Source organism: Lygodium microphyllum, chromosome 16 (genome assembly GCF_053477565.2).
Source record: "Lygodium microphyllum isolate KBCC chromosome 16, Lygodium_microphyllum_v1.1.10, whole genome shotgun sequence".
Classification (NCBI taxonomy): domain Eukaryota; kingdom Viridiplantae; phylum Streptophyta; class Polypodiopsida; order Schizaeales; family Lygodiaceae; genus Lygodium; species Lygodium microphyllum.
Window position 1 is genome coordinate 135,029,841 of NC_141150.1, and position 27,833 is coordinate 135,057,673.

Below are 27,833 nucleotides of genomic sequence, written 5' to 3' on the forward strand. Positions count from 1 at the left end.
TTGCTCCAAGAAATTGCATCAGATCCAACATTGAAGAAGGCATATCTGGTTGTAGAACGACGAGTGTCAACGACACTAGCCCAATCAACGTCATTCCAACATGATAGCTGACTTTTGATGCAAGATATGATAGGATTAGGTGTTGAGAAACCATTCTTCAGTTTACACACTTATTTTGGGTTTCACACTGACAATCCCAAAAAGGTTTGGGGTCCACATTTTGGTCGCTTTTTTAGTGGGCACCCACACAGTGGTGTGCTACCCTAGATAGCTTATGTCTATAAATAGGTAGTTACTTCATTCATTCTACACCACCTTAATCATTCTTCACCCCTCTTCCTCTTATCACTTCCACACTTTTTCCTCTTTACTCCACTGCTACCCATATCCCTACTCGAAGACATCACAGTTCATAGTCACCTTTCCTCTTCTCCTTTAGATGCCTTGTCCCATCACTCAAGTCTTGCATTTGTAGGTTTCATCCTTTTGGCATCATCATCAGACTGTTGACGACAACACTCCTACCTTGGCATTAGTCCTCCATGTTGTGCTAAGAAATGCACTTAGCCACTTAAACAGCCCCAAAACATGCTTATTTTAGGCTTATTTTAGCCAAAACCTTGAAATGGGGAGCGGATCAAGAAAGTTAAGTGGGAGAGGATTTAGAACCCTAATTTTCTATGAATTGGCAGCCAGCCCTCCACTCTTTTACAATCTTGTTCTTGTAGGTTTCAGGTGTTACCAGCTTGTTATCCACATCCCGGTCACGGAGGACATCTCAGCCCTTGCTGTCCATCACTGTTCCCTAAAGTCTGGCGCTTGTTTCCAGCCCTCCACACGCTGATTGCTGCTGTTTTTGCTTGGCGACTCACTGCTGTTCATCTGCACTGCTGTTGTACAACCTGTCATGCCAGCAAACTGCTGCGTTTGCAGGCTCTAGCTGCCGCCCTGACAGTTTTCTCTCTCCTATCTGCAGTCGCTGCAGTCTTTCTTTCTCGTGCAGGCTGTCCTGCCTACGTTTTCAGTCTTTCTCTCTCCTACAGGCTCCGTGTTTAGTCTTTCTCTCTCCTGCAGGCTGTCTTGCCCTCGTTTTTAGTCTTTCTCTCTCCTGCAGGCTCCGTTTTTAGTCTTTCTTTTTCATCACTACTGTCTACATCAGATCCAGCTTCTCACTACTGCGTTTGCTGGTGTTCGACATTCGGAGGCTGCTTTGCTGCGATTCGGGATCCGTTCGGAGTACGACACACTCGTTAGCTCATTATCTCTACCCTGATCCTAGAGATACAGGAGTTCGAGGTTCAGTATTCATTCACTGCATAGTGTGTTTGCTGTATGAGTATCGTATTATTAGTAGTCATATCATTTTATTTATTCACTGTGTTCATTGTTGTTGAGTTACTCTAACCCGAACCCTAATTGTGTTCTTTTTATTAGTTTGTACTTTGTCGTACGGTTTCTGTTTATGTTTCTGTGTTAGGGTATTTTTCTTAACATGGTATCAGAGCCTGGTACTCTCTGAGAAACCTAGGCCTTTGATTTGAAAGCTCTTCGCAAGAAGCAAGAACAACAGTAGGTTCAAATGACTTTGAATACATCAACACTGATTCAGTCTCCAGATCAGCCTATGTCGAGAACCGAGCGAGAGTGGGCTGATCAGCTTGCTCCACAAAGTTCCGACATGGTGGGAGAAACATCTGAGTACATGGAAGAAAAGATAGGTAAGCTGACCTGTGAGGAATATAAACTGATCATAGTCTATCGACAAAAGAAGATTGAGGAGCTCGATCGAAGGATTGCCCTTCAAGAAAAGCTTTTAAATAAAGGTATGCATGGATTTCACTCTTCAGATGTTGCGCGTAAGTCTGATGATGTTGCAGGGCCGTCGAGACCTCCATCAGGGATGGGCCTCTCTCTTGGAGAGCAAGATCCAAAGTATGTTCCATTTTTTCAGACTCTTCCATCCTTTCCGGTACAAGAAACTTTTGGTTCGTCTTTTGTGCCGCCTTCTTTTACCTCTTCTGTTTTGCAATATACAAGTAGAGATCATGTGGAAGAAAGAGTCCCAATCTGTTGACTACGGAAAAGGTCCTCTAGAGGATCAATTCTTGTATGTTAACACACGTCGCGGGGATTATAAGAAAAAGCTGGGTAACTCTTCTTCTGTCCTTCCTTCTTTTCCGTCTACTTCACATAATCAGATTGAATTTGGTGTTTCTTTTTGTAAACGCTCCGTACAACGTAATATACTTAATGATTATGAAATTCGTTTGTTTTCGAGACTTAATATAAAAGAGAATGAACACTTAAAGCTGAAAATGAAAATTACTCACAAAATTTCAGCCATGAAAATGTAAAAGTAATGGAGACAAGATTGAGGGTTGAAGATGGGCAACAACCCCTCCTCCCCCCCCCCCCCCCCCCCCCCCTCCCCGAAGGAATGTATTTCTGCTCAACCCAAGTCCCTTAGGGAAGAGCTCAGTTACAATCAATCTGAGAGTGAGGAGAAGTAATTCTCACTCTCACAAGATCATGCAAAGATGTACAAACACATATGCATTATCTGTTATGCAATGATAAGAACTGATTTCTTTACAGTATGAGAGAAGAAAGAGAGGAAAATCAGCCTTTCTCCATCGTTGATTAGTAGTACATGGATAGGGCTTGCTTCTTGTTGCTAAAATGGAAGAAAGAGCTCGAGAAGGAGGTATTGTAATGAATTTACAGGCTTGCTGTCCTGTAAAACAGCAGTGATAGAAGAGGGAATATGGAGGAATTTGATAATGGAGAAGTGGGGGATGATGATGGGGATGGATGGGGCCAGTTTCTGGCTATCTGTGGGTGCTGTACATGAGTTTACAGCAAATAGAAATGATGCTGAATGAAGAAAAACGAGCTCTTATTTATAGGAGAGGGAAGAGCTAGTACAAAAGGGGAAAGTGGAGTAGCACAAGACAAGTGTCCAGCCACATGTCATGAGATGTGACAAGTGGTGGGACACTTGGAAACTTGTGTGACAAGTGTCTTGACACTTGTCTCTTATCTGTGGCCTTCCTTTTTGGGCTGAATACTGTCAAGAATAGAAACAACCAAATTTAGTAAGCAGAGTCAGAGTATTGAATTTACTATTTTTAGAATGACATCCCTATTTTTCAGGACTAGCTTTTTTAGGCTAATTCAAGGCTCCTAAAATTTAGGGACCTCCTAAAATTTAGGAACCCCTCAATATAGGTGTCATATGAAAGCTTTTTCTGTGTACATCGCAAAAACGGTATCAGAATCTTCATATGACTTTCCTATGCAAAGAAATGTGCATTTCAAGCTTTGAGTCCATACATGCACATTGTACAAGCATTTTATGATCATGCCATCTTGTTGATTGTAACTGTCTATTCTGGCGGATCTAGCCCACACTTCAAGGCATTAATCCTTTCTGTGTGCGAGTCTAACCTTGATATGCGTGAGTTCTGGTCGTAGGCGCCCAATCGGGCCATATAGTTGAAAGTGTGATCTATCTTTTCTCTAACCCACCGGGTGGGTCCACCATAACATGTGACCACTCATCAGTGGCCAGCTCCAATGCACTTTTCTTTATATCTAATTAGTGCAAAGGAAACAAATTTAATAAATCATTATATAGACAAATTAATGAAAAATGATACAAATTTTGTTTCTATAGAGTTGTGACAGCCCTCTGGCTTTTATTCAGCTGTCCTCAGCTGAAAAGCTTCTTGATATGGCTGAAGAATGTCTGGGTAATCCTTCATGAATTTTTCATCTACCCACTGTGCATATGTTGTGGGTAGATTCTTGAATTTTAGTAAGAATTTTTGTGTCACAAGGCCACTTCTCATGGTTCGATCCTTGTGAAACAAAATCTGTTCAGGTTCCAAGAGTTGCTCTGTTTTTTCAACTTTTGGGGGATCTTCAGTAATGGCTTCCTTTGGTTCTGGTCCTATGTAAGGTTTTAGCAAACTTACATGAAAAGCATTGTGTATTTTTCAATGAGCAGGAAGCTGAAGTCGATAAGAAACTTCATTTATTTTCTCAATCACTTTGAAGGGTCCAAAGTATCTACTGGAGAGCTTTGAAAAAGATGAATTTTAACCGGAACCTTGTTTGAGCGTGCTTTTATCAAACTTTAGCAAGACATATTGACATTTTTCAAAAGCTAAAGGTCTTCTTCGTTTATCTGCTTGCTTCTTTTGTCGCTCTTGGGCAACTTTGATAGTGGCTCGAACTTGATCCATTGCTGTTTTTAAATCTGAAGCAAACTCATCAACAGCAAAAATCTTATCTTTAGTGCGAATAATTGGAGGAGGAATCACTTTACCCTGTACTATTTTATTTGGAGCTTTCCCTGTGGATAAGTGCACTGTATTGTTGTAAGCAAACTCCAATAATGGAAGATATTTCTCCCATTGAGACTTATGTTCACTAACATAAGCTTTCAACATATCCAAAAGAGTGAGATTCATCACCTCTGTTTGGCCGTCAGTTTGAGGATGAAAAGCTGAGGAGAACTTTAAAGTGGTTTCCAAATTCTCAAATAAAGCACGCCAAAAGTTACTTGTGAATTTGGAGTCTCTATCTGAAATGATCTCAGAGGGCATCCCATGTAATCTGAAGATATGTTGAATGAAAAGTCTTGCAGCTTGTGCGGATTTTAATGTTTTATGACATGGAATAAAATGTGATTGCTTGCTGAATCGATCAATTATGACCCAAATCATATCATGACCTTGAGGTGTTCTTGGAATACCTGAGATGAAATCCATTGTGATAGATTCCCATGGATCTTTGGGCACTGGAAGAGGTTGCAACAATCCTGGAGTTTTCTGCCTATCATACTTGTATTTTTGGCATACTAGACAAGCCTCAATGAAGTTATGTGTATCTCTTCATAATGTTGGCCAATAAAAGTAGCGCTCAATTGCACTTAGAGTGGCTGCCCTCCCTCTATGCCCTGCATAAGGGGGTCATGACTTTCTTTAAGTACCTTTTGTCGAACAGGAAGAGTGACACAAAGGCGATTGTTCATGAGAAGGTAACCGTCTTTGATGGAATAATCTGGATGAGAACCTCTTTGCTGTAAATTTGACCAAATTGCTACAAGATCAGTATCTTCATCATAAGTATTCTTCATCATTTGAAAATCTTCATGATGAGTCATTGTAATAGTTACAATGCGAGGCACTCTAGAAAGTGCATCAGCAACTACATTTTGTTTCCCTGGAGTGTACATAATTTGAAAATGAAACATAGACAAGAAATTTTCCCATCTTGCATGTTTCTCTTGTAAATGCTTTTGAGTCTTGAAATACTTCAAGCTCTGATGATCAATTTTAATAAAGAATTCATTGCCTAAAAGATAATGTTTCCATATCTTCAAAGCATGAACCACTGCTAAGAGCTCCTTTTCATAAATGTCATACCTTTTCTCCACATAATTTAGATGGCGGCTTTCAAAGGCTACGGCATGGTCTTCTTGATTTAGCACTGCACCAATACAATCACCGCAAGCATATGCTTCCACCACAAATGGTTTTATCAAATCTGGAATGATAAAAATAGGTCCAGAAGTAAGAGCTGTTTTTAGCCTTGTGAAGGCTGCCTTCTCTTTTTCCTTCCATTGGAAAGAGGTCTTCTTCTTTGTAAGGTCATGAAGTGGATAAGCCATATGTGCAAAATGCTTGATGAAGCGGTGGTAATAAGAGCATAAGCCAAGAAACGATCGCACCTCATGTACATCATGAAGATGAGGCCATTCTTGGATTATCTTGATCTTTTCAGGATCCATCTGAATCCCTTCAGAAGAGATGACATGCCCAAGGTAATTTATTTTATGCATGAAAAATTCACTCTTTTTACCTTTTACCAAGAGTTGATTTTGTTGAAGTAATTGTAGAACAATCTCCAAGTGTTGATGATGCTCCTCTTCATTCTTGCTAAAGACAAGAATATCATCAAAGAAAGTACCGACATATTGTCGATGCTCTCTAAAGATGCGCTTCATCATTCGATTAAAGGTGGTTGGTGCATTGGTTAATCCGAAAGGAACCACCAAGAATTCATAAAGACCATATGAAGTGCGGAAAGCAGTTTTGTGTACATCTTGTGGTATTACCCTAATTTGATGATAACCACTCTTTAGATCAATGCGGCTGAAAACCTCTGAGCCTCTTAGACGATCCAAAATGTCGTCAATTCTGGGAATCGGAAACCGATTCTTCACAGTGATTTTGTTGAGGGCTCGATAATCAATGCACATCCTGAATGTGCCATCTTTCTTTTGAACAAGAAGAACCGGTGAACAAAATGGTGAGCTACTTGGCCTAATTAGCCCACGGTTGAGTAGATCTTCGACTTGCTTTCTGATTTCTTCTTGTTGAGGACGGCTCACACGGTATGGTGCTATATTAGGAGGAGAACTGCCCGGAATAATATCAATATGATGGTCTTCTGGCCTTTCTAGGGAAAGCTGATAAGGAAGATCTTCCGAAAAACAATCTTTATACTTTTTCAAGAGCTGAAGTCGCTCTTGGTTTTCAGCATTCATATTATCTTTTACATCAGTGACATAAAGCAAACAACATTGAACACAATCCTTAATTGCTCTAGAGACTTGCATATAACATTGAACACAATCCTTAATTGCTCTAGAGACTTGCATATGGCTTACCATAGGTATGGTGTCTCCAGAAACTCCAGCTTGGATCTCGTACTTCTTGCCTTTGTTGGTGAGTTCTACTTTCACTTAAGCTTGCCAATGTAGGGTGTCACAGTCTTCATTGTGTCACCTTCATCGGCATTTAAAGCTTGGCGAACTTCTGCCGGAGTGTCTATCTCTTTATTCTTTAATCCAAGCTCTTTAGCTAATTGCAAGGAAATGACATTTTCATTTGCCCCAAGATCTATCAAGAATAGTGCTTGCTTACCTTGCAACTGTTCCCAAGCTTTTAATAATTTGTGCATCTCTGGAGTGTGAGTTGTGTTTGCAACTACATCACTGATAGCATTGATTTTCACTGGCGACTTAGGCTTGTTGTCAGAAATCTTGCTTTGTCCTTTGTTTGGACATTGCTTCGTTATGTGGCCTGTTTGTTCACATTTAAAGCACTTTCCTTCTTTCATGAAGCGCTGCTTTTTTTCTTTGGAAAGTTGCTTTGCTTGTGGGTATAGATTGGAGCGAAATTGAGGAGCATTAGGAGGTGCATAGGGCTTCATATTCTTTTGATTTGATGGCTGCTTTTGCCGCTGTTTTTGTCCTTCATTTGGGGCTGAATACTCCTCATCATTAGCTACTCTCTTCTTATCATTCTTTTGGAATGATTTGTTGCCATTGTGCTCCATTTCCCATGTCTCAGCATGGTCAACTTTGAGACTAGAACAATGATAATGATTAAGAGCAGTTCGAAGTTTAAAATGCAAACCTCCTTGAAACTTCCTAAGCTTTTCCGAACTGCTGATCTTCTTGAAATGTTGGACATTCAAAAGTAGCTCCCAAAATCTCTTGGTATAGTCACCAAGTGACTCATTTTTCCTTTGCCAAAGCCGATCCCATTCCATTTTTACATCTCTTTTGAAATGAACAGGAAGAAATTGGCTTTGTATTATGCGAACAAAGGACCGCCATGATTTTGGGCAACATGATCATATTCCAAACCCGTCCACCAAGCATGGGCTAAGTCGGTCAAATGTAAAGCTGCAAACTTAATTTTTTCACGACCATACAAAATTTGAAATTGACGAATAAACTTCAGAAGAAGATCAGGATTTCGGGAACCATCATACATACTGAACTTGATCTTCTTTTCAAGTTGAGATAGTGACTTAGTCTTCTTGTTCTTCTTATGCCTTCGTCCATGCCCGGATCTTGAGGTTGAAGATGGTGAAGTGCTTGATGGGGATGAAGATGGAGACGAGGGTGAAGAATGTCGACGCCTTTGACGATGATGAGGTCTTCCACGAGAAGGGTGTGACTCTTCATCACTAGAAGAGGGTCTATCAGAGTAGATGCCAGATGACTTTGAAGAAGAGGATGAGCTTCGACGCGATCTCTTTCTTTGTCTTGACGTAGAATGGGACTGTCTCTTAGAAGTAGTTGGACTTCTTGATTGGCTTCTTTCATTGGTATGGCTTTGTCTCCTTGAAGCAGATGGGCTTCTTTCCTTGAATTCTTTGGGATTCTCAACTTTTTCTAGTCTGAGAAGTTGCTCACGAATTTGTTGATTCTCCTCTCTAAGACTTTGAATGGCTTGAAGGATAGCACTCCACTGATCCATTGAGACTCTAAGAAAAATATGCTCAAGCACTCAATGCAAGGGCTGAAAACAAACAGACTTATAATTGTAAGCACTACCAGTGTTGGGGTGAGGACCGAGCCAAAGCTCTGATACCACTGTAAACGCCCCGAACAACGTGGTATGCTTAACGATTATGAAATTCGCTTGTTTTCGAGACTTAATATAAAAGAGAATGAACTCTTAAAGCTGAAAATGAAAATTACTCACAAAATTTCAGCCATGAAAATGTAAAAGTAATGGAGACAAGATTGAGGGTTGAAGATGGGCAACAAACCCCCTCCCCCCCCCCCGAAGGAATGTATTTCTGCTCAACCCAAGTCCCTTAGGGAAGAGCTCAGTTACAATCAATCTGAGAGTGAGGAGAAGTAATTCTCACTCTCACAAGATTATGCAAAGATGTACAAACACACATGCATTATCTATTATGCAATGATAAGAACTGATTTCTTTACAGTATGAGAGAAGAAAGAGAGGAAAATCAGCCTTTCTTCATCGTTGATTAGTAGTACATGGATAGGGCTTGCTTCTTGTTGCTAAAATGGAAGAAAGAGCTCGAGAAGGAGGTGTTGTAATGAATTTACAGGCTTGCTGTCCTGTAAAACAGCAGTGATAGAAGAGGGAATATGGAGGAATTTGATAATGGAGAAGTGGGGGATGATGATGGGGATGGATGGGGCCAGTTTCTGGCTATCTGTGGGTGCTATACATGAGTTTACAGCAAATAGAAATGATGCTGAATGAAGAAAAACGAGCTCTTATTTATAGGAGAGGGAAGAGCTAGTACAAAAGGGGAAAGTGGAGTAGCACAAGACAAGTGTCCAGCCACATGTCATGAGATGTGACAAGTGGTGGGACACTTGGAAACTTGTGTGACAAGTGTCTTGACACTTGTCTCTTCTCTATGGCCTTCCTTTTTGGGCTGAATACTGTCAAGAATAGATACAACCAAATTTAGTAAGCACAGTCAGAGTATTGAATTTACTATTTTTAGAATGACATCCCTATTTTTTAGGACTAGCATTTTTAGACTAATTCGAGGCTCCTAAAATTTAGGGACCTCCTAAAATTTTGGAACCCCCCAATATGGGTGTCATACGAAAGCTTTTTCTGTGTACATCGCAAAAACGGTATCAGAATCTTCATGTGACTTTCCTATGCAAAGAAATGTGCATTTCAAGCTTTGAGCCCATACATGCACATTGTACAAGCATTTTATGATCATGCCATCTTGTTGATTGTAACTGTCTATTCTAGCGGATCTAGCCCACACTTCAAGGCATCAATCCTTTTTGTGTGCGAGTCTAACCCTGATATGTGTGAGTTCTGGTCGTAGGCGCCCAATCGGGCCATATAGGTGGAAGTGTGATCTATCTTTTCTCTAACGCACTGCGTGGGTCCACCCTAACCTGTGACCACTCATCAGCGGCTAGCTCCAATGCACTTTTCTTTATATCTAATTAGTGCAAAGGAAACAAATTTAATAAATCATTATATAGATAAATTAATGAAAAAGAATACAAATTTTGTTTCTATAGAGTTGTGACACTTTCACTTCATTACATGGTGTATCGTCATCTTCACAATTTCATTTTTTAGTCTTTAAATGATAAAAATGAACAAAAAGAATTTGCACCTTATACACCTCACTTTCAAAACCCATTTATTCTACCACATTCTTCCGCTGCTTCACCACTTCCATTTACACCATTTACATTTTCATTTCAAACACCTCATGTCGCACCGCACTTCACTCCGGGGGGTTATGGAAACATAGGCACATCCTTTAAAAGCTGATCCTTTCCTCGGCCAGGTGGTGTTTCACCTACCTCATATACACTTTCAAGATTATTGCAGCTTGGGTATCCCACTCAGTCTCTCCCGAGTGTGGATCAGTTGCCTCCATGGCATTGCCTAGTGGACCTTCTAGTTATAATGCTGTGTTCCAGCCTTACTTTGGACAAGGCTACTGTGTCCGAGTGCCTCCACCTACACCGGCACCTTATGGAAACATTCATGTTCCAATGCCTCCGCATCAATCGACACTCATTGAATACTCACAGCCTACTTCTGCCTACCCACCTCTTCCCTCTCCTTCTTACTCTTATCAGACACTCTAACCTCCACCATCTTTCCCACCATCATCTTACTTCACCCACCCGACACCTCATGGTTCTGGCTCATCTTCTGCCAAGAATGCATTTAATGACAAGACTTGTTTTAACGGGTCAAACTTTACTACTTGGTCGAATTTGATGCGACATGTCCTTGATTCATAGAACCTATGGAATCTAGTGGACGAATTGGAACCCCAACCCGATCCCGCATTTGTTCCATACGAGGTCATCCACTCATGGAAGGCTAGGAATGCCTCCGCTATTGTTGAGCTGATGCAGGGCTTATTGCCAGAGTTTCATTCTCAGCTTCAGCATTTTGACTTAGTGTCAGAGCGATGGGCACACTTGACTGACCGCTATGCGGCTCGAGATAGGACCCGTCGTATTAATCTTGACCATGAGCTTTGGCTTTTCAAAATCACTAACCGAGATGACTTGAAAGTCAAGTTGGCTGAGTATCGGCGTTTTCTCGTTGAATTTTCCACTACGGGGACTCCCAAGTCCTCTGACGATCAGGTCACATTGTTCCTAAATAAACTCCCCAAGAAATACTTCAATTTTGTGGAAGAAATAGTTTCAAAGCCTACTATGCCTACATTCTATGAATTTGAGTGTCAGCTGTTGCGTTACGCACGGTTGTTCGATCAATTTCATATGAATTTCTCTTCAGAGGGGGCTTTTCTTGCTCATTCTCAGAAAGGGCAACAAGGAAAGGGCAAACCAAACCAAACCTCCACTCAAAATCAAAATCAAACTCAAAAGCTAAATCAATCTGGGGATTCTCAAGGAAACTCCTAGTCACAACTCAAACCTGGGTGGCAGAATGTACCTAAAAAGAATAGGTATTGTCAACATTGTCAAAAGGCTGGTCATTTTGACGACGAGTGTCGATCAAAGGCACGAGGCACAACACCAAAACCTAAGTCTCAGACCCCCGCCTCTCAGTGGGGCAACCCCCAGCAGGGGAGGCAGGGTGATGGCAAGGGGCAGTTTAAAGGTCAGACTCACACTGCCACCGCACAGTCTCTCAGTCGATAACGTTCTCAACTCTAGAGGGCTTGTCTGACTGGTCTGCAGAGGCCCATATCGTCTCCATAGAGACATCAGATGCGAGTCTCGTCCACATCTGTGAGTTGCCTCCCGACGAGGTTACTGTAGAGGCCCACTCGTCACAGTCGAGCACTTCACCTCCAGTTTGGATTGTGTACAGTGGAGCTACACATCACATAACTCCTATAGAGGACATTTTCCGTACCCAAGCCTTTGCAGCCGGGCGGGTCCGTGTAGGAAACAACTTCTCGGTCAAGATTCAGGCTCAAGGTTGCGTCAGTTTTACGACTGACAAGGGTTCGCTGGACAATGTATATCATGTCCCTCAACTTGGGATGAACTTATTATCTGTTCAGCAGCTTTGCCGGTTGGGGTGAGCAGTTTTCTTTACAGCGACCACAGTTGAAGTCTTTGACTCTCTGACTGGTTCAGTGATTGCTCACAGTGAGGCACAGCCTAATGGCCTATACCACATGACACACTTTAAGACCGAGCCGACTGCCGAAGGATCCGTGTTCCATAGCTTCCAAGCCTTTGCAACATCTCGGGAGCCTACATAAAATAAGCGTCTTTGGCATTTTCGCTTAGGGCATCTTGGTTATGACTCACTTTATGAGTTGTCACGCCGTGAGCTGGTTGAGGGCCTTCCACGCCTGAAGCTAGCTCGAGATGTCTGTAAAGCTTGTCAGCTCGGCAAGCAGTACTGTACCCCATTTCCTTAGCAGTTTACACATAGAGCTGAAGATCCTCTTAGACTGATTCACGTTGATCTTTGTGGGTCGACATCCACTGCTGCTTTGAACGGCGCACTGTACTTCTTTTTGATAGTGGATGATCATTCTCGATACTTGTGGGTGTACTTCCTCAAGCATAAGTCAGATTCTTTCACATATTTTTCTGCTTGGGTGTTGGTGGTTCATAACCAGACTGGTCGTCGTGTTGGGTGCATGAGGAGTAATAGTAGTAGTGAGTTTATTTCCCACGAGTTTTCCGTGTTTCTACAGAAGTATGATATTTCTCGTCAGTTCACCTCTACGAGCTCCCCCTCTCAGAATGGAGTCGTAGAGCGTAGGAACCGCACAGTCATGGAAATGGCACGCTCTATACTGTTCGCAGCAGAGCTTCCTAAGCGCCTTTGGGTCGAGGCTGTTAATACTTTGGTGTACATCCTCAACCGGTGTCCGACTGCGGCTCTTCCTCAGAAGACCCCGTATGAGGCATTTTTTGGCTCTTGGCTTGTTATTTCCCATTTCAGAGTCTTCGGGTGTCGTGCGTACACACACATACACACTTGATGACAAGATAGGAAAGCTTACTCCCCGAGCTGATCTCCTTATTTTTGTGGGATATTCCTCTGAAGCGAAAGCCTATCGTTTGTTCGATCCTCGGACAAACAAGGTGATCGTTAGGCAGGATGTCGTCTTTGACGAGAGGGATACTATGCAGTCTTCTGCATCGGATTCCGATTCGCTTCCTTATTCCACATCATCAGAGATCGTGCCTACTGAGCTTGGTCTACTTCTCGTTCCTGAGATTCCCGCAATTTCTTCACCTCCCAGGCTCCCTTCGCGAGAGCCGTTACCTCGCCTGTACTTGTAGACCATGCGGGATTCATGGATCCTTCCACCGGATTCCACTCCGGAGGGACCTAGAAGATCTGCTCGGCTTGCTCCTCATGCATCATTTTCATCGCTGTTTACAGCTGATTACATAGCGCATTCTGAGCCGAATACTTGGCAGGAGGCTCTTCAGCACCCTCAATGGTGAGAGACCATGGAAAGGGAGCTAGAGAGTATTGACCGCAATGAGACTTGGACATTGGTGGATCGTCCGAGCCACAAGAAAGTTATCGGGACAAAGTGGATTTTTCAAACAAAGCTAAAAGCTGATGGGACTTTAGACAAGTACAAGGCTCGCCTTGTAGTGCAAGGATTTCGACAGAAGCACGGCATTGATTATGAAGAGACCTTTGTCCCTACTGCACGGTTGACTTCCTTTCGGTTGCTACTCGCGCTTGCCGCTCACCACAGCTGGCCGATACATCAGGTGGATGTCAAGAGTGCCTTCCTAAACGGATACTTGGAGGATGAAGTCTATGTGAAGCAACCACTGGGCTTTCCCTTAGGGAACCCTAGGGATACGATATTCCGCTTGCAGAAAGCTCCTTATGGGCTGAAGCAAGCGCCGCGATCTTGGTTTCATAGAATGGATGAGTTCTTACAGACTCATGCGTACCGTTCTATCCCTCATAACCTGAACTTATATGTTCAGTCCACTCCAGAGGGGGTTAGCTATATCCTGCTATATGCTGATGACTTACTCATCACAGGTTCAGATTCTGCTGCCATAGTGGAAATTAAGGCTAAGCTTAAAGCTACATTTGAAATGACAGACCTTGGTTTGTTGTCTTATTTTTTGGAAATAAAGGTAGTTCGTTTTGGAGGATGTATTTTTGTGTCACAGCAGAAGTACATACTTCAGCTTGTGGAACAGTACACTTCGGATCAAACACGGCCAGTGGCCACTCCTATTGATCCTACTGTCCACTTGTCGAAGGATACGCTAGGATAGCCCTTCGATGCACACACCTATCTTTTTGTTTTAGGAAAACTTCTTTGGTTAATTCACAGTAGGCCAGATTTAGCTTACTCAGTTAGCATACTTAGTTAATATTTCACAGCACCTAGGATGTCACATTGGATTGCATGTTTTCGTGTGTTGCGTTATTTGCGGTGTACTTTTTCTTATGGCTTGACATATGGTTCTGGTTTATGTTTGCAGGGGTACACTGATTCTGATTGGGCAGGAGATCCTGATACCCGGCGTTCCCATGGCGGCTACCTCTTTACCTTGGCATGGCTCCCATTTCTTGGTCCAGCCGTAAGCAAGTGACGATGGTGGCTTCCATAGTCGAGGCTGAGTACCGGGCTCTCTTCGATGGCACCACTGAGGCCATCTATTTGAGGAGTTTAGTGGCGGCGCTTCATTTTCCATGTGACTCTCCCATAGTTGTCTACTGCGACAACCAGAGTGCCATTGCCCTTGCAGGCAATCCGATCATCACACCACGGATACGGCATGTGGGTGTCCACTTCCACTTTTCGAGAGAGCAGGTTGAGCTAGGCACTATTCGCCTAGAGTTCGTGCCTTCATCTGATAATTTTGCAGATATCTTGATCAAAGCGGTCAACCGGCTGGTTCTTCAGTATCTGCTACCCAAGATTGGCTTGGGTACACCCTCCTCTACTTCTTTAGCTTGACGGGGAGAGGGTGCTTCCCTCTTGCTTTCCCTTCTAGTTTGAGAGGGGGCGGCTCCTACTCTTGATCGTGACAGTGATGATGCTTACAGTTTTTTAGACATTACATTTACTTATTCCTTTGTATTGTATTATGGGCATTTGTAACTTCATCCGTACCACCAGGATGACCTGATTGTAAAAGGGCACTTGGACAAGTGAATATGTGACATTAAAGTGACATTTAATGTGACATTAAGGTCACAAACATTAATGTGGCATTAAAGTGACATTTAATGTGACATTAAGGTAAATCAAGGGGAACATGCACGAGGATGACCGTCCGGGCTCTTGGGCGCTCGAACGGGGTTTAGGGGAGCCTAGAACCAAAGAGAGTCCAAGAATAGTAGGACTCACCAAGGTTTGACGCCTGGCAATCGGATCACGATGGGTCTGGCCAGCAATAAACTAGGCAAGGCTGGGAGGTGAAAGGTTCGCTCGTGCTCATTTCTTTTGACTGCTTTTCCTCTGGCTTTTATGGTCTTCTCAGAGCTGTCTAACATTGGTATTAGAGCCTATGGTTCAATGGACATGACCCGTCATTCGCCAGGTTGTCTGTCATTCGCCAGGTCGCCAGTCGATTAAGGTTGCGCATCACCCGTCATAGGTTAGTACTGGCCGAAAAGAGACGCCGTGAAAGCGTGACGGGCCGTGAACCGTGAAAGCATGACGGGCCCTGAAGGAAGGTGAAAAGTGTGAGACGTGCCACGTCACGTAAGTGTGACACGTTGCGGGCAAAGGAAAAGCGTGAGGCGAAACGTGATCCGACGGTGGTCAACTGAGGCGAAGCGTAAAAAAGAAAGCGCCAGAAATGTGAGACGATTGCTGTGAGACGATTTCTGTGCGTGAGATGACTGCTGTGGGACGGACAGAAAAACGTCATGGGACGGACGAAAAAATGTCAAATGATATACGACTGAAGTCAGGAAACTTCATTTTCAGCATGACTGCTTCACTGTTCTAGTCCGGGAAGGCAAAATTTGTTCCTTGCTCTTCGGGTTTATTTACGAAACCAGCAACAGTTACCTGCCATTATAATCAGGGAAGTACTTTACTTTGTATGCAAATTTCTTATCTTTGCTTTCCAATTCCAGTGTATTAATGGCAGAAAAAGGGAAAGAGAGAGTAATGGAAGGTTCTAGTTCTGGGGACCACCCTATGGTAGATCCCCATGAATCAGAGATGCAAGAAGAACAGTGGAAAGAATTTTTTGCTACACGAGAACAATTTGATGATCTTACTGCTCGTGTACAGGCTCAGGGGGTTCAAATGGAATTTTTAACTCAAACACTTACTGAAATAATATCTCAATTAACTTTATTATTAGAAAAAGATAAAAATAAGGTAGAAACCTCGGATGTCCCATCTTCATTGAAAGATTTAGATGTAACTATGCGAGATCCTAAGAAACCCCACCATAAGTTGAGGGATAATCCAGTTCTAAAGGATATGAAACCCCCTCAGTTTCACGGGGAGGAAAAAGATAGAAATAAAGATACAATCTTTAATTTCCTCCAAAAATGGGAAGATTTACATAAACTTAAAAATACTCCACCACATCTCCAAGCACTGGAGGCTAGTTTAACTTTGGGGCCCAAAGCATATAAGTGGTGGCGAACTTTAAAGGAGGCAAATAAAATACCTGAAACTTGGGCTCAATTTGAATCCGTCTTTTTGAAAGAATTCCTTCTTGAAAATGAAATGGAAAGAAATTGGGAAGATTGGGATTATGTCAGACAAAAGGGAAGACCCTTGCTGACATATCTGGAGGAATATCGTGAGATAATCCTCAAATTGGAAGGAATAGATGAATTTCAAAAAACAAGAGGATTCATTAGGGGACTAGATAAAGCCTGTAAAAAGGAAGTAAAAAGGATTTCACCTAAGACGCTGGAAGAGGCAATTAAATTTGCATTGATCAATGAAGATAGTATGCGTCTAGGTACACTCACTAGTCTCAATGATACGGAGCCCAAGTCTAAGGAATTGGAAACCTCAAAATTTTTGGGCAAATTTAAAAGGAAAATGCCATTTTTAAAGGGTAAAAAACAACCTTTTGAAAAGAAACAATATGTGAGGCCAAAGCTAAGTCCTGATGACTTTGATAAGGCCAAAAAAGAAAAGTTGTGTTTCAACTGCCTATCCCCTAACCATGCTGCTTGGAATTGCCCTCAAAAGAAAAAGGGGGAAGACAAAGGAAAGGATAAGGACAAGGGCAAGGGAAAAGAAAAACAAATCTATGTAGTGCAAACCTTAGAGTTAAAGGGGCATGAAAGGTATAAATCTTTAGAGGTCTTGCACATGGATATACAACACAAGTGTTGTATGTCAACTTCTATGTGGCAGCCCACATGATCTAGTTAGAGTATATGGATTGATAGCTGGAAAGAGAGTTAGAGTCATGATTGATGACTCTGCTACACGTAATTTTATAAACTATGCACTTGTCAAAAAATTGAAACTTCCCCAACAAAAGAGTGTGCATCAATATGTTGTTCGTATGATTCAAGGCCAAGACAATAAAATATGGGATACAATGGTATCCAATTTGGAAATTGAGATTCAAGGATATAAAGATAAACTTGATTTCCAAATTATGAACATGGAAAGAGCTGATATTGCTCTAGGGAGGGAGTGGCTATGGGGATTGGAACCATCCTTAAAACGTAGTTACCATCATAATACACTGGAATTTTAAAGGGATGGTAAGACTTTTGTCATTCAAGGAGAACATGAAGTATCTGATAATCCTTTGCTGTGTTCTACTGAAGTTCAGAAGCTGATAAAGAAGGAAGTTTGTGAGGTATATATGTTATGGTCTCTTCCTGTATAGAACACTTTCACTTTCTGTAATATAAAGCAACAATTTTCTTATGTTTGTGAGTTGAATATAAATAATGAATTAAGTAATTTGTTAGATGATTTTAAAGATGTGTTTCCTTCTGATTTACCAAGTGGCCTTCCACCAGATAGGGGTGATATAAATCACCCAATTGACATAAATAAGGATACACACCCTATTTCTAAACCACCGTGTAGGTTAAGTGAAACACAACATCAAGAAGTTGAAAGACAAATTAAGGATTACCTTGATAAAGGGTTTATACAACCCAGTAATTCATCTTGGGCTTCACCAATTTTATTAGTAAAGAAAAAAGATGGTTCTATGCGATTTTGTGTTGACTATAGAGCACTTAATAAAATAACGGTGAAGAATAAATTTCCTATGCCCAGAATGGAAGATCTTTTTGATCAATTACAAGGGGCAAAATTCTTCACAAAGATAGATTTAAGATCAGGTTATCACCAAGTAAGAATTAAGGCACAAGATGTTCCCAAGACAGCATTTCGTACTAGATACGGGCATTATGATTTTTTGGTGATGCCTTTTGGCCTCACTAATGCACCAGCTACCTTTATGAAGCTCATGAATAGTGTTTTACGGCCCTATCTAGGACATTTTGTAGTAGTCTTCTTGGATGATATCTTGATCTTTAGTAAATTAAGAGAAGAACATTTGGAACACTTACAATTAGTATTCCAACTGTTAAGAACACATTCCCTTTATGCGAAGAAAACTAAATGTGAATTCTTTGCACAAGAGGTCAAATATTTGGGGCATATTATTTCGAAAGAGGGAATCAACATGGATCCAGAAAAAGTAAGGGCAATTATTGAATGGCCATCTCCAAGGAACCTGGAAGAGCTGCAGATCTTCCCAGGTTTATTTGGATTTTATCGTAGATTAATTCGAGATTATGCCAAAATAGCTGTTCCAATGACAGACCAACTTAAAGGGAAAGGAAAGAGCTTCAATTGGGGAACAGACCAAAATGAAAGTTTTCAAAAACTTAAGGTAGCTATTGCTACAGCTCGAGTATTATTAATAGTGGATCCCAATAAACCATTTGTGGTCGAAGCTGATGCCAGTGATAAAGCGATAGGCGCAGTCTTATTACAAGAAGGTCGACCAGTTGCTTTTGAAAGCAAGAAATTAGACCGTGCAAAACAGATTTATTCTGTTTATGAAAGGGAGCTATATGCAATAGTACATGCAATGAAGAAATGAAGGCACTATCTGTACGGTGCTAAACTTTTGATTTTATCGGATCATGAAAGCATTAAGTGGCTTAATGATCAACCGGATTTACACGGGCGTAAAGCCAGATGGGCCGAACTCCTCCAAGAGTTCGACTATGAGATAAGATATAGAAAAGGAAAGTATAATATAGTAGCTGATGCACTCAGCAGAATGCCCATCATTAATGAATTGAGTTTTACTCAGTTCACTTTCAACTTGCTTGAATCCTTAAAAGGGAAATGCCAGGTTGATCCGGCATATTCCAACATATGGGAAGCAATAAAAAATGGGGATCCAAATGAAAGTGCTTCTACTGAGGAAGGAATATCTGAGGATGTTCAACAAGGAAATGGAGCATCAGGGGTTACTCAAACTGGATTCAAGTGGAAGAATTTTACCATTGATAATGGTTATTTACTCTACAAGGGTAAGGTATGTGTCCTGAAAGATATAGAAATAAGGCGCCAGATACTCTTTGAGTGTCATGATACTCCTAGCGCGGGACATCCAGGAGTTAATAAGACTTATACTCTTATTAAAAGACAGTTCTATTGACCTGGAATGAATAAGGACGTCCTTGACTATGTGGTCAAATGTAATAAATGCCAGGTTAATAAAGCTGAAAGATTGAAAGTGGGAGGACTTCTCCATCCACTAGAGATTCCTTCGGGAAAATGGGAGAGTATCTCCATGGATTTTATTGTTGCTCTACCAAGAACACAGAGGGGGCACAACTCTGTGTGGGTGATTGTGGATAGGTTAACCAAAATGGCTAGGTTCATTCCAACTTCAGTTGATGTTAAAACACCAGAATTGGCTAGATTGTTCGTAGAGAACATATACCGATTGTATGGCCTTCCGACAAATATAGTTTCTGATCGGGATAGAAAATTTGATAGCCAATTTTGGCGTGCGGTATTTAGGAAATTGGATACTAAACTTAGCATGAGTACGGCGGATCACCCGCAAACAGATGGGTAAACTGAAAGGATTAACCAAATTCTTGAAGATATGCTTAGGGCATATGTAAGTAAAAGGCAAACTAATTGGGAAGAGTATCTACCGATAGCAGAGTTTGCATATAATAGTGCCAAGCACTCTTCCACTGGATATAGTCCATTTATGTTAATGTATGGGTTTCAACCCAGAGCTCCTTTTGCAGTAGGACTGCATAAGGAAAAGGTTCAGGCAGCCAAAGACTTTTTGGAGGATATGAATAGTATGTTAAAATTTGCTCAAGAAAATATTAAAAAGGCTCAAAATCGAGCTAGAGCATATGCAGATCCTCACCAAAGAGACATCTCCTTTGAAGAAGGAGAATTAGTCTATCTTAAGGTGCCTGAACAAACTAAAACTATGAAAAAGGGACAATGTCCAAAGCTTTCACCAAGGTATTGTGGTTCTTTCATAATACTTAAAAAGGTGGGAGAATTGGCTTACAAGCTCCAACTACCTGCTGGTAGTAAAATACATCTAGTTTTTCATGTAAGTAAATTAAGGAAGAAGCTGGGTGATTTGGATAATCTAATCTTAAATGATGATATTGAGGAGCTATTAAATGACCAATCTAATCCACATGAACCAGAAAGAATATTAAATGTTTGTAATAGACGAACAAGGAATACTATTTATCAAGAATGTTTGCAACACAAGATCAGCCACTACTTGGGGGGGAAGAGATATATGAGGGGTGGAAGAAAATGGAGAGACCCCTAGTACTAATGATTTCATGGATGACTCGAAGTAAGTCCGCTATACCACATGAGATTATCAAAATAGAGATGGGAGCACCACCCATAGTGGCAAAGACACTCTTCCGAATAGTAACTCCCTTCCATAGGCGCTAGACCTTGCCAAGATAGAGATACTTCCAGCTCGTACTAGAGCCATCTTAAGGGGAAGGAAATGTGACATTAATGTGACATTAAAGTGACATTTAATGTGACATTAAGGTCACAAACATTAATGTGACATTAAAGTGACATTTAATGTGACATTAAGGTAAATCAAGGGGAACATGCACGAGGATGACCGTCCGGGCTCTTGGGCGCCCGAACGGGGTTTAGGGGAGCCTAGAACCAAAGAGAGTCCAAGAATAGTAGGACTCACCAAGGTTTGACGCCTGGCAATCGGATCACGATGGGTCTGGCCAGCAATAAACTAGGCAAGGCTGGGAGGTGAAAGGATCGCTCGTGCTCAGCCGTCTGACAGAACACTTCCCCTGTGAGGGCACTGTCCCAGTGGCACCGTTGCATAGCATATTGCATGAGCATGACATCTTACATCTCCCTTTGCATTACCCTATGCATTGGCATTCTATTCATGTCAACATGCATCTGTGCGCATTTATCTCTTTTCGGTCTTTTGGAGTGGTCGACTCTAGGATCCACCATATTCGTAGCATAATACATCGCAGTTCTCCTAAAGGCAGTTTTCCTACCCTTGCTTGCTTTGCTTGTCTTGCTAAGCCCATCGTTTTTTTTTATCTCTCACATATTCAACACATGATTGGCACATATACTCACTTTTATCATCCTTAGGCACTTATTCTCATCAGTGCGAGGGATTGGCTTGCTAGTTTTGTGAATAACTTGGGTTTAAAACTCTCTTTATCTTTTCCTATCTGTCACTTAATTGGCCACTGCCCCTATATTACTTATGTATTTTCAAAACACTTTTAAAAAAAATTCCATTGTTGATTCCATCCGTCTTTGTAGGTCTTGGTAGGCCCTTGGGCAACCGACGAGCACCCTTGGTCCGATGGCCTGACCTCTCTGGGGTGATCACTTGGGCTTCGTTGGTAAGATATCCATCGCCTCTGTAGTCTTGGTAGCCCATTGGGCAGCTGACTTGCATCTTTTGTCTGATGCCCTGACTGGTTATGGGTGGGACGCCTTGGGGTAAATCAAAATTTAGACTGGCCTACTTTTCTCGTCCTCTTTTGGGCCTGAGAAGGGGTGTTGTGCTAAGAAATGCACTTAGCCACTTAAACAGTCTTAAAACATGCTTATTTTAGACTTATTTTAGCCAAAACCCTAAAACGAGGAGCGGATTGAGAAAGTTAAGTGGGAGAGGATCTAAAACCCTAATTTTCTATAAATTGGCAGCCAGTCCTCCACTCTTTTACAATCTCGTTTTTACAGGTTTCAGGTGTTACCAGCTTGCTGCCCACACCCCGGTCACGAAGAACATCTCAGCCCTTGCTGTCCATCACTATTCCCTACAGTCTGGCGCTTATTTCCAGCCCTCCACACGCTGATTGCTGCTGTTTCTGCCTGGCGACTGATTGTTGTTTATCTGCACTGCTGTCGTACAGCCTGCCACACCAGCAAACTGTTGCGTTTGCAGGCTCCAATTGCCGCCCTGACAGTTTTCTCTCTCCTGTCTACAGTTGCTGCAGCCTTTCTCTCTCCTGCAAGCTGTCCTGTCTGCGTTTTCAGTCTTTCTCTCTTGCAGGCTATCCTGCCTGCGTTTTTAATCTTTCTCTCTCTTGCAGGCTCCGTGTTTAGTCTTTCTCTCTCTTGCAAGCTGTCCTGCCTGCGTTTTTAGTCTTTCTCTCTCCTATAGACTGTCTTGCCTGCGTTTTTAGTCTCTCTCTCCTACAAGCTCCGTTTTTAGTATTTTTTCTCTCCTCACTGCTGTCTGCATCAGATCCAGCTTCTCACTACTGCATTTGCTGGTGTTCGATATCCGGAGGCTGCCTTGCTGCAATTCTGGATTTGTTCGGAGTACAACACACTCTCCAGCGCATTACCCCTGCCCTGATCCTAGAGATACAGGAGTTCGAGGTTCAGTATTCATTCAGTGCATAGTGTGTTTGTTGCATGAGCATCGTATTATTAGTAGTCATATCATTTCATTTATTCACTGTGTTCATTGTCTCTGAGTTACTCTAACCCTAACCCTAAGTGTGTTCTTTTTATCAGTCTGTGCTTTGTCGTACGGTTTCTGCTTATGTTTCTGTGTTAGGGTATTTTTCTTAACACTCCATAGTTGCCGACCTCTTCCTCTTCCTTCAAGCTTCACTAGATTTGCGTTTAGCTGCATGAGATCTCCTCCACATCTTACATCACCTTTGCTAGCTTGGCGTTAGCATCTTCCAACCTAGCGTAATCCCATGTTAGGCATCAATTTATGTAGTGCTAGATACTTACGTTTTTGGGTTGACATGCCTTCACAGGCTATGTTTATCCTCTTGGTGGTTGTCGCTTTATCTAGCGTCATCATCCATCCCCTAGCATTAGCATTTAGGCTGCTCTCTCTGTATTTGATACCTTCGACACACTAGGATTTGTGTTTTGTTGGCTAGACCACTCCTTGGCATTTGAGGACTCCGGTTTGCTCCCTCGACAGCTAGTGATCATCCTCTTTATCTGCGACAATATCAGAGGATTGTGGTTTGCTCCCTCAATATTTGTCATTTACCTTCCAGTGATTACTCTGATAGCCCATTGTCTAAAGGACTGCGTTTTGCTCCCTTCACCATGCAAATTTTCACAGGTCCTACTGCCTGCCTACTATCTCTTTGGTCTGTTTGTCTTTTTTTTTGACATGGTATTAGAGCTAGGTGGGCTCAGTGAACTTGGAAGATCCTCTATATCAAAGAAAACAAAGACATATTGCGGATTCGGCATCATCTATTGATTTCCCTCTTCATTTTCATTGCATTACCAGGAGACAGAGATACCCTTCTCTTTTCCCCTCCCACCCACCCTCCCTCCCTTTTACAGGTTGATACACTCCGGTGCTATGACTTCTCCATAGGTAGATGGATAGACCATTGGTTGCTCCTTTTCCGACATCATCGGAACCCCCATTGATGCTTGCCAACATGGATCTTTGCTCCCTATATTGCTGGAGTATATGTGTCTATCCCTAGGCACTTGTTGTGCCACCTCTCCCTTCTAGGCCACATAGTTTCTTTAGTATTGGTCATTTGTGCTGTGATAGAGGGTGTTAGAATTGGTCATATCACAAGTTCACGAGTACCCACTTCCTAATTTATGCTTTTTATGCTACAATAGGACGCATCCGATGCACACTGCGTCCTATTGAGCAAAGGGAGAATCGACTAGTGCCATGGTCCCCTCGCGATAGCCACAATGCGCTACAGAGGCTGCTTCTACTTCTTCTAGGGTTTCAAGGATGCCACCTGACAACCCGCAGTCTATAGTTCGCTCCACTAAGAGAGAGATTGTTGGATACCATCCCCTTGGCAGTCCACTCCTTTGTGAGATAGTGGCTGTTTCACGTCTTCCATTACTTTGACTCTGCAATCGACTCCATTGAGAGACATCGATTGTTTCCCACCCTTGGCCTAGCATGAGCCTTACCTTTCCCCACCCTTGCCTACTCAGGTTTGAGAGGCCACCTTTGGGAGTTCGAAGGACATCTTCGATATCCTAGATAACTTTGTTGGCACGACTGGTGGCACTTCCTTCATCATTTGATGATTCAGAGTCTGTGATCCATGAGTTTTTAGATTCCCTCTCTCTTGCAGAGAGGGATTCAAAGGGGGATGTACTCTTTTTGCCCTTTAAGGGGCCTTCTACTTCTTCTTCGACTTTAGAGGGGGATACCTACTCATCATGAAGTTCGTTGCCCATCATTTATTGTTTGGGGATGGTTGTTTCTAAGCAGTCACTTCACCTATTGCTACCCAAGATCTTAAGCTATCGCCTAGATTGGGACCTTGGAGGTTCAACTACAACTTGTTGACAAGGCCTTCAAATTCCTTCTTGCTCAGAATTGCGGAGGTAGTGGCTTCTCTCTCGAGGTGGAGTTAAGTTCTATAGTTCATCTTATCTATTGTTCCTTACTAGGTTAGGTTTATGGTGGAAATCTTGGATCTTCGGGATCCTCTACATCCTCATTGTATCTCTCTTCACTCCTCTTTCTTCCTCCCTTTTTCAGCCTAAGAGGGAATGTTGAGAAACCACTTCTTTAGTTTACACACTTCATTTAGGGTTTTGCACTAACAACCCCAAAAAGAGCTGGTGTCCACATTTTGGTCCCTTTTTTAGTGGGCACCCACATAGTGGTGCGCCACTCTAGATAGCTTATGCCTATAAATAGGCAATCACTTCATTCATTCTACACCACCTTAGTCATTCTTCACCCCTCTTCCTTCGTCACTCCCACGCTCTTTCCTCTTTACTCCACTGCTGTCCATACCCCTACTGGAGGAGGACATCACTGTTTGTGATTACCCTTCCTCTTCTCCTTCAAGCACCCTGTCCCATCACTCAGGTCTTGTGTTTGAGGCTTTGCCCGCCCTACTGGTGTCGTCATTAGGTTGTTGGTGAGTACTTCTACCTTGGTGTTAGTCCACCTCTTCCTCTCCCTTCAGGCTTCACTAGATTTGCGTTTGGTTGCATGGAGACCTCCTCTACATTTGGCATCACCTTCCCCAACTTGGCGTTAGCATCTTCCTGTTTGGTGTCACCCCACTTTTGGCATCAGTTTATGCAGCCTCAAATACCTGTGTTTTTGGGTTGACAAGCCTTCACAAGCTGCATTTACCCTCTTGGTGATTGTCCCTTCATCTGGCGTCATCATCCATCCCCTAATGTCAGCATCTAGGCTGCTCTCCTTGCATTTGACATCTTTGACACACTTTGGGATTTGTGTTTTGTTGCCCAGGCTACTCCACGGCATCTGAGGACTGTGGTTCTCTCCCTCGATAGCTAGTGATCGTCCTCTTCATCTCCGATGGTATTAGAGGATTATAGTTCGCTCCCTCAATAGCTGTTCTTCACCTTCTAGTGATTACTTCGATAGCCCACTGCCTAGAGAAGTGCGTTTTGCTCCCTTCATTGTGCAAATTCCCATAGGTGCTGCCGCCTAATTCAGAGGACAATGCAATCATCTTTTGAGCTTTGGCTCTGCTGTATCAGCTTTTTCTTCTCGTAGCATGATTTAGTGCATCATCATCATGTTCTTCTTGTGTTTTTGACTTTTATCTTCTTTTAGTGTTTGCCGTACACATGTTGTGTTTCACCTGGAAAACCCTACTATCTTCTCTTAGTGTTTGCCGTACACATGTGTTTCACCTGGCAAACCCTACTATCTCTCTGGTCACTTTGTCATTTTTTTTGACATTAGGTGCCCTAAAGATATTGCAATATGCTGAGAGTGGCTTGCTAGTGAGCTTGTAGATCATGAACAAAGATCACAAAGCTACCACATAAGAAATATCAGGCCAACTGTGTATGAGCCCAGTGAGTGAGCCAACAAGGCTCCAATAGAGGGCAGTATCTACCAAAGAAACACTTGCAATAGATAGTTTGGACTCAGAGTCTATGGGCAACAGATGGTCTTACAAGAAGCTATGCCAAACTTTGTCAAGTGCTTAGAGATGTTATTGTGCTAAGAAGTGAGAATGCCTCGAGGTAGCTGACAGACCTTAAGACCAAGAAAGAAGTGGAGGTGGCCAAGGTTGGTCACATTAAGTCTTGGCTTAGAATCTCGTGTATGCCCCACGTCGTGTGCTGCTGCTCTTACAGGCAGCTTGCTGCATGTCCTCTACCCTTCAGCTTTAGTTGGGGCACTACCCTCATGAGCAACAGGGCCTGCTTTAAGAGATCTGCCTACAAATTACTTGAATTTTCCTTTTCGGGTTTACAAGTGAACATGCATGCTTAAGCTTCTCATGACTATCTACTAGTCTTGTTGGCATACCTGGTATCCTATGCTCTTGGCAGGAACAAAATGAACTCCTCTGTCAGTCTCAGAACAGTAAAGAAAAAGTCTCCCTTTTCACTGTGTATCTCCTACACTATTGTGTCTACTGAATGTTTGGCCATAGCCTTGGACATGGAGGTCCCTATGGCCACGAATGGAAAATGGAAAAGGAATGCACACAGTCTACCAAACAGCCATTAAAACTATAGCTAGCACAATCTCTGTGCATGACCAATGATTTCAAAAAAATTATCCATAGTCACCATCTGCTTTCTCCCTAGTTCTCTTGCTAATAGCATCCTATACCACCCTATTCAGGATTGGAGGAAGCTCGTTGAGCATGGAGCATCATGGTCCCATGTGCACTTCTAGTGGTTTTTTCAATATGAATGAATCACCCCCAAAGAACTTGAACCTACACATATGACACAGCACAAGCGCTACGTGCATAAAGAGAAACACAAAGGATGGACATCAAGCTCACCTCCTGGGCATGGAACCTAAATGGGCTCATCCTGGAGCATGGGATTAGCAACATATTGGGCCAAGATCCATCACAAGGACTGATGTTCCATACTATCAGCCCGCATTTGCCTTCAGGTATTCCATCAGGGTATTTGATTTTTTTTAATTCTGAATTTTTTTAATTACTACATGTAAAATGCCCAAATTGTCACGATGGTAACACCTTGTTTGTTCTACACACTTGGCCAAACTTTAAGGTTTTACTTGACAATGGCTTTACTCACTAATATTAATTTCTCTCTCTGAAGTTGACTTGTCTTTGACTAAGTGATTGTTTCATTAGGAGAGAAGTCCAAGTTTGAAGCTTCAAATTCCCTTGTTGACCATGGGTATTTGGTCCATCCAGCAGATGGCTTAAACTTAATTTCAATGTATCCAAAATGTGTCACACTCATATAGTCTCGAACTTTTTGATGCCAATTGTAGCCCAGGTCGATGTAAGTAATGACATGCCAATTACTTTGACAGTACAATACATCTTATCAGATGGAACATTGGTGTCTTTTAGTCTATTTGAACTTGTCAGAAGGAAGATAGTTGTGTTTGCACACGACATACTTATTGAAGGCACATTTTAATTCAGCCCCAAAGAGATGAGATTAGTGACAAGTTTCCAAATGGATGACTCTTTGTTTCGTCCAATTGGTGAAGTTGCTTTTGATTTCATTATGCTGCTAGTTCTTGACTACAATCTTGCTGCTGAGATCTTCTCATGCCTATACAAGGATCTCCGAAGCAAAAGAAACCATGCTGGTTCACTGGGTGTCTGGGCTGGAGAACT

General features: G+C 42.3%; 1 protein-coding gene across 3 annotated transcripts in view; it reads left to right on the plus strand.

Annotated features, from left to right (window-relative positions):
* LOC148023468 (uncharacterized) overlaps positions 1-27,833 on the plus strand; it is a 105,336-nt gene that overhangs the window by 75,457 nt on the left and 2,046 nt on the right. The window contains exons 2-3 of one of the 3 annotated variants that reach the window (XM_087696444.1): positions 14,249-14,698; positions 14,737-15,943. The exons of the other annotated variants lie outside the window; for them this stretch is intronic. Of the exons in view, the coding sequence (XP_087552570.1) occupies positions 14,249-14,351 (103 nt within the window). The 3' untranslated portion in view covers positions 14,352-14,698; positions 14,737-15,943. Of the gene's footprint in view, positions 1-14,248; positions 14,699-14,736; positions 15,944-27,833 lie in introns of those variants that run through there. 3 annotated transcript variants of the gene reach the window in all.